We start from the raw sequence: 13,571 nt of genomic DNA on the forward strand, positions 1-13,571 counted from the left end.
AATATGAACAAACTTCCAGAGACGGACAAGTTAAAATTAAATTGCAGGGCTTCTCTGCTTTGGGCACTCTTGCTTTGTTATTCAGAAGTCCTAACTCTAGGGACTAGAGTCTAGGCTGAGTTCCCTACTTCCCATGGCGACTTTTTTTTACTGAGCTCTTGGGGATGCAGAGCTGCTCACAAAAGTGAGGTGGGGGATAATCAAACCAGACCAGCGGCCCCTGCTCAAAGGTGCGCAAAGTTTATTTTCTAACACAGCCTGTCACATCACATTTATCATCCCCAAACCAAATGTTGGCTTGGTTTGAAATTGTCTGCTGCATTTTAAAGTACTGTTCACTTTGCCTTCCATCATCTTTTTCTCACCTGGTTATCCTTTCCTCTGTCTACCAACAATTTTTAAATATTTCCCTTTTCTGTTTTATTCCTTAAACATTAATTTCCCTCAGATCTTCTCTTCTCTTCATGTGTTCTACATTCACTTTCATATCCTTTTTGTTGTTAATTGTACAATTTTCTTTTTTATTTATTTATTTTATTTTGTGCTGCGTTGGGTCTTAGTTGCTGTGCGTGGGTTTTCTCTCGTTGTGGCGAGCAGGGGCTACTCTTCGTTGTAGTGCATGGGCTTCTCATTGCAGTGGCTTCTCTTGTTGTGGAGCATGGGCTCTAGGCACACGGGCTTCAGTAGCTGTGGCACGCGGGCTCAGTGGTTGTGGCTGGTGGGCTCTAGAGCGCAGGCTCAGTGGTTGTGGCTCACGGGCTTAGTTGCTCTGCGGCATGTGGCATCTTCATGGACCAGGGTGTGAACCCATGTCCCCTGCACTGGCAGGCAGATTCTTAACCACTGCGCCACCCTGGAAGCCCTCATATCCTTTTATGTGATGCAGTATACCATTTTTTTTTTTTTTTTTTTTTTTTTGCGTTACACGGGCCTCTCACTGTTGTGGCCTCTCCCATTGCGGAGCACAGGCTCCGGACGCGCAGGCTCAGCGGCCATGGCTCATGGGCCCAGCCGCTCCGCGGCATGTGGGATCTTCCCGGACTGGGGCACGAACCCGTGTCCCCTGCATCGGCAGGCGGACTCTCAACCACTGCGCCACCAGGGAAGCCCCAGTATACCATTTTTATATGGATAATTCTGGGCACTAATTTTGTGAGTTTTTCAAATATGTGTACAGATTTTTATAAATACGACTCTTTTGTAATTAACTCATGTACAGCCTCATCCTGTATAGTTTAACAGTGAATGCGCCTGTGTGGTGCCTGGGCCCACAGCCAGGCTTCTGTGGCGTTCCCATGACTTCGTGACTGATTGGTGTCTTCCCATGTGGACTGTGGCCTGGCCAGAGACCCTCACACATCCCACTGTGGGGCAGCCAGGACTGTTCCCATCCTCCTAGCATTCCCATACCCCTCCTCTTGCCCTGCCCACACCCCTCCTCCAATAGAGACCTATGCCCTCCGTGACAGCTCCCCATGTGCTGTTGCTGGGATGTTTATACTAAAAAAAAAAATCTTTGAACTATGGGTCCTGATGGGAATACTTTTTCAGCATGTCCCACTGTGCCATGGAACTTTTTGAAACTGATTCTATTCTTCTTCTTCTGAGTCTCTTCTTTCCCTTTTCTGTTTACTAGCATGACCTATTTTACCTGCTTAAAGTTTTAGAAGCATTTGTCAAACTTGTTTTTTGGATTACCTAGGGACTTTGCTGGCCACTGCCCTGTATATTTAACAAATTCTCCGAATAATTCTGGAGAAGATTAAGAATCACTGTCTTAGAGGGTCATCTTTACCTTCTTTCACTATGCACATCCAGTGTTTTACTATGCCCTCTTGACTCTTTTGCCCACATTGTATGTCAGTACAGTTACTTGCTATTTCTATAGCGGTAGCCAACCTTAGGTTCTTAGAACTTCATACTTCCATTGTCTCATATATGCATTTCTGAGACATTTTTCCCCAGATATTGTTTTAATACTCTTACTTTCCGGCTTTAAAATCTTCAGTAAATTTCAGGCACAAATTTGTATACTATATGATATCAGTCATGTTTTAAAAATACAAAGAATGGAACTTCCCTGGTGGTGCAGTAGTTAGGAATCTGCCTGCCAATGCAGGGAACATGGGTTTGAGCCCTGATCTGGGAAGATCCCGCATGCTGCAGAGCAACTAAGCCCATGCGCCACAACTACTGAGCCTGCGCTCTAGAGCCCGTGAGCCACAACTGCTGAGCCCACGTGCCACAACTACTGAAGTGCATGTGCCTAGAGCCCATGCTCCACAACAAGAGAAGACACCACAGTGAGAAGCATGCGCAGCGCAATGAGGAGTAGCCCCCACTCACTGCAACTAGAGAAAGCCCACAGCAACGGAGACCCAAAGCAGCCAAAAATAAATAAATAAATAATAAAAAAATAAAAATACGAAGAATGAAAGGATATACACTAAAAAATGTCAATACTAGTTATCTTTGGGAATAAGATTATGAATCATTTTTATTTTCTTTTTTATCCTTTTTTTTCTGTAATAAGCATATATTTCTTTTGTAATTGAAGGGACCTACATTTTTTTTTAAAACCCGCAGTGTTTCCTTATTGGCTTGTTTTAAGAAGTGCAAATTCCTCTGTTGGGCTTGAAAGACCCCCATGGACAGCTTTTATCTTCCCTCTTTTCCCACCATACTCTCACAAGTCCAGTGGTTCTCAAAGTGTGGGCCCTGAACCAGTAGCATCAGCATCACTTAGATATTAGGAACACAAATTCTCAGGCTGCCATCCCAGACCTACTGGAATCAAACTCTGGGGATGGGGCTCAACAAAGAGTGCTTTTAGAAGTCCTACAGGTGGCTCTGATGCATGCTACAGTTTGGACCACTGTACTAACTTCTCTTCTCATTAGCTATAAATTTCCTGCTCCATCTAAGCCAGTGTACATGCTAGTGGTTCCCAAGCTTTTCTGTACATTGAAATCACCTAGTCATCTTAAAAAATACTAATCCTGGCTCACATCCCCCGGATACTCTGATTTTATTGGTATAGGGTGTGACCTGGCCATTGGGACTTTTTAAATGCTCCTCAAGTGATTTTGTTATTCAAGGTTTGTCAGCCACAGTGCATACCTTTGCCTTTCACTCGGTCAGCCCTTCCACAGGAATTCCTCTCTCTTCACCTGTTGCTAATCTCTGCTTTTTTCTTTCCTGAAAAAACCCTGCCACAACACACCCATTTTAGGAATTCTTTAATTATCCTCACCCACTCCATCAGACCACTCCTTTATGGTCCCAGGGATGTTTATGTAAACTGCTTTACAGATAGTCCCAAGTCTCACTAGGAGTTCATATTCCTACTTGACAGCTCCTTGAAAACAGGAACCTATTCTTCTTTTCCTTTTTTTTTAAAAATCTCTCCCAGCTCTGCTTCCTATTCAGCATTTATGGGTCCAGCAGTTACTAAGACAGAAGTATGACTATTCTGGAATACTCAGATAATTATTGTTGCTTCTTTAGGTTCTTTTCATTATATTTTAAGATGTTTCTTTAATTTTTATTTTATCCTAGCTGCAACAGATCAACTTCATGAGCCTAATGCAAATAGTAGGATCATCCTTTGCTAACCTCCCAGATATACATCAACTTCTACAGCAGTCTCAGTCTGTGCATTTGGTGGGAAGCCAAGGATCAAACCCCACAAGAGGGAGTAATGATGTTGAAGACACCAGTAGAAATCTGAAGAAGAGATTTTTCGTTAAACCACAACCCATGGGAGAGTACACCAGAGAGCCTGGCAAGAACAGCCCACACTGCCATAAAGGAATTGTGCAATCTGATGAAAATAGTAATGGAAATTTACAGGTAATGCATTTTAAAATACCATTAAAGTTGTCCTAGTAGTTCAGTTGTTGGTTATTTGAGTAAGTAACTTATTTAGTAATTATATTCCACCTCCTCCAAAACATATTGAACATCATTTAAAAAGTAGGAGTTCGTAATGTATTTTAATCTTACATAATATTTTTTTCTCTTCCAGAATGTTCCACATAGGAGTGTTCCTTTTTGTCAATTAGAAGGCCAAACCCAGAATAGAGGACTAACTCCAGCATCTCAGAGCTTACCAACCACTTCATTGTCTCCAGCCCCTGCTGGAAATACTCACCTCCACCTTTTGTCCACGTCTTCTGCTATTCTGAAGACACCTGAACTTATCCCCACTGCAAAAACTTTCAGACCTGGTGATGGTTTTCCTTTGCTTCAATTTCAGCCCAAGCCTGAATTTAAGCCCCTTTCCTTCCATGCAGAAAGAGTTCCTCAAGTTCCCTTCAGTCCTCCGCCACAGCCAAGAGTGGCTTGGGGATTATCTGATTTCTTCCAGCCTCCTTTGCCAAAGAGAGCAATGGACACTACTTCAATGTCCCATTTGAATTTGAGCCAGTATAATACTGAAGCCATAAAAAAAGCAGTTGAGCAGAAGAAATGGGCAGAAACAATAATTACAGAAATTCCTAAGCATGTGAACTTGGATCAGTATGTTGGACAAGAAAACTTGACACCTCAGCAGGACTCTGCAACATTTATAAAACCAGAAAAACTGTTTGATGTTAAGCCAGGGCCCTTTGAGATATCTCCTCAGAATTCTTTTGGACTTCCATTATTGCACCTGCAACTTAAACCTCCTTCTGTATTTTCCTCTGCCTCAAGAGCATCAGTTACAGTTCCATCAATACCTATTAGAACTCTAGCAGAAGAAAGCAAATACCCAAGACTATCACTACTTCATTCATGTCTATCCCAAGAAAATATGGTAATGATTTTTGCAGAGTGATACAAAAGCACAGTCCTGCCTTTTTCATACCATAAATATACACTCAGTGAAAAGGTCTTATACACTTCTTTTTTTTTTTTTGCGGTACGCGGGCCTCTCACTGTTGTGGCCTCTCCCGTTGCGGAGCACAGGCTCCAGATGCGCAGGCCCAGCGGCCATGGCTCACGGGCCCAGCCGCTCCGTGGCATGTGGGATCTTCCCGGACCGGGGCACGAACCCGTGTCCCCTGCATCGGCAGGCGGACTCTCAACCACTGCGCCACCAGGGAAGCCCACACACTTCTTTTTAAAGAAATAATGCTTCTGTTATTGAAAATAACATACAAAATTTGGTTTAAAATAATAATGGAGTACCTTAAAGGTTTTAGGTCTTTTTCATGTATCAGTACCAGAGTTTTCTAGACTCTTTCAAAAAGATGTTTCTGAGATTCTGCTCAGAGAAGAAATAAGAAGTAAAATAAAATGACCAGTGTTCTTGTGTGTGTGTGTGTGTGTGTGTGTGTGTGTGTGTGTGTGTGTGTGTGTGTATCTGTCTGTCTAGAGAGAGAGCATTGTTTGGGGTTCCTAGCAATTGTGATATGATTCCCTTCAAATCTACTACAGGTTAAAATTGTTAAATTCAGACCCAGATCTGTAAGTAGTTCTACATATTAAAAAATTATATCTTTTTAAAATACTTTAAACACAAAGATTAAATCTTTATAAACCCACCAAATCATCTTTAAAGTTGTAACCTTTGATTTATGAAATTAAGATTGTTTAGGTTCTAGTTTTGTAAATCAGTATAGTTGAGTATTTGAGTAATTCATTCTCTGGTACACTTTTAAGATTTGAAAATGGTGCTGGGAAAAGAAATGTTCATTCCTTAGAAAAAGTACTTACCGTGCCTTCCTTTCTTCTGAATGTATTATGAACAAAAAAGAAAGGATTAAAGGAGTGGAAAAGTAGACATTTTGGGAAGGTTCTAAAGAAATATTTTTAATTAGAATAGTATAATGAACCCCCAAGTTACCATCACCCAGCATCAGTGGTTATCAACATATTGCTAATCTGTTCCATCCATAATCTCCACCCGTGTGCATCCTCCCTATTCCAAAGAATTTTAAATCAAAGCTAGACGTTATATAACTTCATTTATAATTTTAAGAAGGAAGATTTTTAATATGAAAAAGAAATTAAGAAGATGAGGACTTTTAACATAATTTCTGAAATAAAATGCCCAGTTGAAATTGTCAGGAAATGATTTCTAAAATCATTTGTACTTTAAGATCTGCATACTCGTCTTACCAGTCCAAATCAGTTTGTTTTCTTTGATATGTTCTATTTCTTGCACGTCTTAGTTTAATTTAAACCAATGTTTTTCTCAGTTTTTAATTAACATATTGCCTAATTGAGGTTTGTAATTGTAAATTACTATGCTTTGTTTTTTTCTTATAGTACCAAAACCCACAACTTATTCCACTTGAAAACCTTATTGCATTTAAACAAATGCAACAAAAATTAACGCATAATTTATTTGAACAAGGCGATCCTGGACACCTCCAACTTCTACAAGTCAAAATAGAATCATCTGAAATGAGACAAGGAAAGGACAGTAAAAAAAGGCAAGTTTTAAGTGAAATTTTATTTGAGCATATACCTGCAAATGTACCTGCAAGTTTATTATTAGTGACAATAATATAGTTATAAGATGAAAGTTATCTGGTTCAGCCTCCCAGCCTGACACAATTGCGTATTCAGTTTCCTTGTCAAGTGTCACGCATTTGAACACATCTTGTGATGAGAAAAATTCCTATAATGTGAGAAACAAATACTATTATTTTTTACATTTTATTAAGGAATTCTTTCCTGGCATTCATAGGCTAGAGGTTTCTTTTTACATTTTTCTCTAACAGGATGAGCAGTCATCTTTTGCAGCACAAATATTTGATATCATGAAATCTTCCATATACTGTCCAATACACTGAAGTAACGTTTATTGTTATTCTTCTTACCATATTCTCCAGACTCTTACAGGAAGCAGTGATGTGAATTGTTTCAGGGCACTAAGAAATGCGCATGTAAAAAGCAAGGCTGTGACTTCTAATGAAGAGCATTTATAATGTTTTACTCATAATGGATGTTCAAAACATGTATTAACTGGTAGATTATTACTTAGTTTAGAAAGTACTTTAAAAATTTCACATTTATCAGACCCTAAAATCTACTACCAGTGCTCTCTTTCCAGAAATGGTCTTTCCTTCCATCTTTTCCAGGTAAACCCTCTTCAAAGTAAGTTTTCCCCTTAACTTTTTGGGCTCTCCTTCCTCCTTGCTGGGATTTCCTCCTTGCTGAGGTGACTGAGTTTGCCTAACTTCTTCAGATAGGTGAATAGAGGTATCCAGTAAGGTTTCTGGGGCCAGCTTAGAATCTGCAGAAAAGAGAATTTGAAAATTACCTAAAAGGTATAACTCTAACCTGGGACTCTAGTGACTAACACAGAAAAGTCAGTTCAGTAGTAGAGGAACTAGAAATAACTTTCATGGGTCCCTGACTTCTGCTTATATTTGCTTGTATTCTAGCAGAATATCTTGCTAATTTAATTAAATGGCACTGAAAATAATTTATTGACAAAATTTTGATAACTGTCCCACTGCATAGCATGATACAAATGAAAAACTGATGTTACTAAAATAGTAAAAATATATTTTGCACTATTGTTTTTAATAGACAAAGACGACGAGCTGAAAAAGAGCTGCAAGAAAAAAGATCAGAGAAACTAAGGAGAAAACCAAGTGTGACTTTCCAACCAGAGGATTTCATCATTAATGATAATGATTCAGAAATAGTTATGAAGCCCAAGGTATAGAAAAACTATAATACATTCTTCCCTGGTCTGCATGTACACAGAGTTTAGAATGTCTGTGGTTTATCTAGTCGTCTGATTGCTGGAAGCTTCTGATTGTGACTAGGAGAACCTTAACATCATTAAGCACATAAATCTCTGCTGCATCCCTCTGTGCAACAGTAGACAAACAGTTGTGAATGTGAAAAGCAACTTGTTGGTAAATCAAAAACTGTAGTTTAGAGCATCTGCTTGTGTGACTTACATTTGAAATCACTCTTCCTTTTTTCTATGACATCTTAATGCATATCATGTTATTTGGGTTTCTCCTATGATAGTTTCACCTAACCCTTTTAGGTGCCTCTAGGATTTCCCAAACATAGGTTTGTTATGCAACCTATATTTTATATCAGATCTTTGCGAACACTCCTTCTAAATTTTGTGACTATTTACCTGTATTTGCAACAAGAGTTTAAATAAACAGAAATAGTTTTGTTTACTTGAATCTTAGCACCCTTTTTTCAGTAAGTCCTCAAGAACATGTCTAGAGGCACTTAGTAAAATGTTGAGTCCATGAACAGTTTTGATATTATTTGTGAGTTAAAGCTAGTCTTACAGGAGAGAATTGCATATTGTAATTTAGTAACTGCATTAAATTGGTAATCCTCTTTTCTGTTGTTTGACTTGTGAATTTCGTAAGTATCTTTGTGGAGTTACTTTGATAGAGTAAATAATTTGATAGAATAAATATTTCTAGAATTAAAGGATTTTAAATTATACCTAAAAAAATCAACATTTCTCATAGCTATTGAATATTTTTTTCAAAATAATGACTGTCTTTGAGTTAATCATAACTTGATCATTTGGGGATTCATTTAGGAGCAACAAGAACATCATGGTTCCCAGCCTTTGGAAGACTTTGACATTCCTTTTGGTATGTATATGCATGATTAATGTCACATCTCCATTTAGAGTTAAAATCAGCTTTCTAAAAATATGTAGATACCCACCCACTTCCCAGGGATACTGGGAAAAGCAGAAATGTTTATGTAAGTGTTGTATGTTGTAAGCACTGTTAAAATGTTAGTTATGATATATGAAAAAAATATAAAAATTAAAAATATGTAGATAAAAATGAGACCAAATTGCTTTCATGTTATCTTTGACAGGATGGTGTTTATGTATGTATGTATGTGTATGTGTTTGTTTTGATGTGTTATCCATTAGAGCAGTGGTTGACAAAGTATGGCCCACAGACCAGATCTGGATTACACCTGCTTTTGTGAATCAAGTTTTATTGAAACACAGGCATACCCATTTATTTACACATTGTCTATGACAGCTTTCACATTGCAGTAGGTTCCATTTGTTGCAAAAGGGACCATATGGTTCACAAAGCCTAAAATATTTATCATCTGGCCCTTTACAGAGTTTACCAACCCCTATAGTAGAGCAATGCAATTAATTAGAATCTCAAGTAAGATATTGATATATAAGGCCTAAAAGGAAATTATTGGAGAACACGCCTGGAGTCAAATTAATCATAGAAAATACATATACATTAAAGTAAAGGAATCAGTTCAGAAAAAAGAACTTGTTTATAGATAGTAAATTCTTTTCTTTCTTGAATTAGTCAATTCATTTCTTGCTACTGAATGTACATGTTCTCCAGGCTTTCTCTTCAGTATTTTTCACACATATACACACAAACACTCTTGTACCTCTGCAACCATTCACTCTCATGACTTCAGCTCTTAAATTTTTTTGGTGACATTCAAATATACATCTTCCCTCTCTTTCTTTTCTACTTTCCCCTTAAATTCAACATGTTCACGGGAGTTCTTTGGTGGCCTAGTGATTAGGATTCTGGGCCCCGGGTTCAGTTCCTAGTCGGGAAACTGAGATCCCAAAAGCTGCATGGCGTGGCCAAAACAAAAACAAAAAAAACATGTCCACATTTTTTTTTTTTTTTTTTTGGTGGTACACAGGCCTCTCACTGTTGTGGCCTCTCCCATTGCAGAGCACAGGCTCTGGACGCGCAGGCTCAGTGGCCATGGCTCACAGGCCCAGCCGCTCCACGGCATGTGGGATCCTCCCGGACCGGGGCATGAACCCGTGTTCCCTGCATCGGCAGGCGGACTCTCAACCACTGCGCCACCAGGGAAGCCCAATGTCCACATTTTAAACTGGCATTTTCCTATTAGTGATATCACCACTCATTTGATTGGACAAGATTTTTACCTTGGAAGTCACCCCTGATTTATCCCTCACATCTGTTACCCCATTCCTTCACATAATCCTTGGCCTGGTGCTCCCTCCCTTTTTTGGTGCCACGACCCAGCATCAGGCCTCTGCGTGCTGAGCAGTTGTCTCCTCACTGACCTGCTTAGCTTCTGTTTCTCAGCTTCTTAATCTGTCTGGTGTTCTTCTTTTCCACACACTTGTCTTAAAACCATTTTCTTTTTCATTCTTGATAACATTCTTTCTCTTCACAAAGGTGGTACATATTCACTGGAGAAGATTTAGAAAATGCAAGTAGAAAACAAGACCAATATTAAAATCTCCAATAATCCTTCTGTCTAGAGATAACCAGTGTTAATATTCTTCTAGAGTTTATTTTCTGAATATCCCTACTCTCTATATATCTATAAATTATATATGTGTGTGTGTATATATATATATTTATATATAAAAAGAATACCTCCTCTACTTGTTTATAACTTACTTGTTTTTACATACTAGTATTAAGGTATATATCTTCCCATTTTACTAGATATTCTTCTACAATGTCATTTAAAATGACTGCGTAGTACTCCAGTGAATGTATATTGTGTCATTCCAAACAACAACAATTCTCCAATTCTGTGACATCTACTGGGTGTCCTATAATTCAATTCCATTCTAACACTAATAACCTATAGTTAGCACAGACCCCAGAGGTTAAGGAATCAGTCGCAAAAAACTCCCTATTTCCTTTAGACACCAGCTGCAAATGGGGTCCCCCAACACCTGCATTTTTGTCTGGTCAAATATAAATTCAGGGATTCCCATTACACCCCCGCCCCCTACCACCAGGTTTACTAATTCTCTAGAACAACTCTAGAACTCACAAAAGCACTTTATTTGTGGTTACAGTTTCATTATAAAGGATACAACTCAGGAACAGCCAAATGGGAGAGATGCATAGGGCAAGGTATGGGGTTTGAGGACACAGAGCTCCCACACCCTTTCTGGGTGCACCAATCCCCAAGCACATCCACTTAATCATCAACCTAGAAGCCCCCTTAGCCTCGTTGTCTCAGGGTTTTTACTGAAATTTCATTACATAGGCATGATTGATTACATCATTGGCCATTGGTGATTGAACTCCAGCTGCTCTCCCTTCCATGGAGGTGGGAGTAAGGTGGGGCTGATAGTTGGTTCCTCTGGTGACCAGCACCCATCCTGAAACTATCTAGGGGCCTGCCAGGAGTCATTAGCCTAAACTCAGATATGATCAAAAGGGGCTCATCATGAATAACAAAACATACTCCTACCACTCAGGAAAATCCAAGGGTGTAAGGAGTTTTGTTCCTGGAACCAAGGACAAAGACCAAATATAAATATTTTTTATTATACTACCAAGTGCCATCATTGATACTCTTTTATTCTACTTAGACTCCCTGGGTACTCTCCCAGGAATATCCACATCAAAACCTAAACTCCCATAATAGTCTTTGGACTTTGATTCTACTTCCTGCTGAATGTTTCCTCCAGGGTGGAAATTACCTCAGCTACAGCATGTGCAGTCTGAATTCATTATCCCTTCCCTACCAACTGGTTTGTTCTTCTGTGTTCTCTATCTCCATTTGTGTCACTACCAACTTAACATCAAAACACACATTTTTCTGAGTTCTGCTTTCCCCTTCCCCCTCTCAACCAATCAGTAGCCAGTTCTTGCCTATTTTACTGTCGTTGTAATTCTTAAATTTATCCTCTCTCCTCTATTCCTCACCATTACTAGGTGCTTATTTGAACTGCTGCAGCAACCTGATCTATGTGATTGCCTTACTTTAATTTTATCCACTCAAATTTATTTTCCACACACTGGCTGGGTGGTTTCTCTAGAACATCAGTCTGACCATATCATTTCCCTGCTCAACAACTTCTACTGGATCTTCATCAGTCAGAAGAACAGGTTTCTAGCCCGGGCATACAGAGTCCTTCACAATTTTGGTTTTAATTCTACTGAGCTGCCTGTGAGGGTCAACTTAGATACCACTTCACTCAGAAAGTCCATTTTAGTAACATCTTGACACTGAATTCCTCACCTCCCTTGAGTTAGGTACTCTGCTTCTGGGCTCCTGGTAATATATTGGCTTCTCAATGATTGCTTCCAATGTTTTGTTGTTATATTTAAGAAAAACTCCAGGATAATGTTAATACATCAGCTGGATTGCATTTCATGGCCTCTGTAAAAAAGAAAGTTAAAGGATGTCAGGATGCAAGTACAAATACAGACCCAGGTAAAATGCTATTTCACTTTAATTTTTAAAATTCATTACATTTTGCAATATTTAATATATCTCAACTTTTTTTTCAAAACAGTGATTTAAAGGGAATTTAAAATTATGTGATAGGGACTTCCCTGGTGGTCCAGTGGTTAAGACTCCACGCTACCAATGCAGGGGGCCTGTGTTCAATCCCTGGTCATGGAACTAAATCCCGAATGCCTCAACTGAGAGATCCTGCATGCCACAACTAAAGATCCCTCATTCCTCAACTAAAGATCCTGCATGCTGTCACTAAAAGTCCCGCACATGGCAATGAAGATTCGGCATGCTGCAACTAAGACCCAGCACAGCCAAATAAATAAATATTTAAGTAAAAAATAAATGAATAAAATTATGTGATATTAGTTACTCATCCCAGCTTCTTGTCCCCAGCCCTGGTATATACTTTACACATTTTAAACCAAAATTAAATTTTAAATTGAATTTATGGTAACTTCATTAAAACATAATAGGTATTTGTTTAAAAATGCCATGGACTACATCCTAAATCAGTAGAAATAATATATATTCTAAAATTTTTTATTTTTTGGCTGCGCCATGCGGCATGTAGGATCTTAGTCCCATGACCAAGGATTGAACCGCACCCACTGCATTGGAAGAGCGGAGTCTTAACCACTGGACCGCCAGGGAAGTCCTGGTAGAAATAATATTTTGAATTTGGGTTCTCTGTGCCATAATTGACTTCACTAGAATTTTATGCCTAAGATTGAGAGGCCTGAAGCCGTGGCTACTGAAGTTGAGTTAGGAAGAGAAGGACTAGATTGGGTTTAGTGTGGGAAGAATATATGTAACTATGTCCAAAAATAGAGAAAATAAATGTTGGAGGAGCTATTATTTGGAATTTTGCCTGACAGACTTCTTCATTAATGTAATGAATGAATGTATTAGGTGGTTTCCAGTATTTTTCTCCTATGAATGATGCTTCAGTGAGTAACTTCTTGCATAGAGCCTTTTTTGTTGTCGTTGTTCATCACTATGATTTAGCTAACTCTTTTACCCTTTACCAATCCAGTAGATTAAAGAAAAAGGCCTCTAACTGTTATTTTAATTTTTATTTCTTTCTGAATGAGGTTGAGCATGTACAAGTTTTTTTTTAATAAGATTTTTTTTGATGCAAATGGTGAGTGCGCATTTGAGAAACATTCTTAAATGTATCTTTGAGAAAGCCTAGGAGGTACTTGACTGCTCTGTAGTCTTCTAAAGTCAGCAGCCTATTTGCTAGAAGTTTGTTATTCATTCAGGTGATCAGGCCCAGGATATAAATAGTAATAAAATCTAAAATTATCATATTAATTAAAAATTAATTTCTTAAGCTGTCTACTTTTCTACCACGTTTTATACACAATATATAAAAATCTGCACTTGTATATTTAATT

At 38.6% G+C, this 13,571-nt stretch overlaps 1 protein-coding gene across 10 annotated transcripts in view; it reads left to right on the forward strand.

Annotated features, from left to right (window-relative positions):
* The window catches only part of CPLANE1 (ciliogenesis and planar polarity effector complex subunit 1), a 128,604-nt gene that overhangs the window by 54,448 nt on the left and 60,585 nt on the right, over window positions 1-13,571 (forward strand). For all 10 annotated transcript variants that reach the window (XM_027092644.1, XM_027092645.1, XM_027092638.1 and 7 more), the window contains 6 exons: window positions 3,559-3,852; window positions 4,028-4,798; window positions 6,256-6,422; window positions 7,528-7,660; window positions 8,522-8,576; window positions 12,043-12,147. In XM_027092644.1, the coding sequence (XP_026948445.1) occupies window positions 3,559-3,852; window positions 4,028-4,798; window positions 6,256-6,422; window positions 7,528-7,660; window positions 8,522-8,576; window positions 12,043-12,147 (1,525 nt within the window). The remainder of the gene's footprint in view (window positions 1-3,558; window positions 3,853-4,027; window positions 4,799-6,255; window positions 6,423-7,527; window positions 7,661-8,521; window positions 8,577-12,042; window positions 12,148-13,571) is intronic.

The sequence above is a fragment of the Aethalodelphis obliquidens genome, unplaced genomic scaffold, assembly GCF_003676395.1.
Source record: "Aethalodelphis obliquidens isolate GAN/ISIS:26980383/991018 unplaced genomic scaffold, ASM367639v1 scaffold80, whole genome shotgun sequence".
Classification (NCBI taxonomy): Eukaryota; Metazoa; Chordata; class Mammalia; order Artiodactyla; family Delphinidae; genus Aethalodelphis; species Aethalodelphis obliquidens.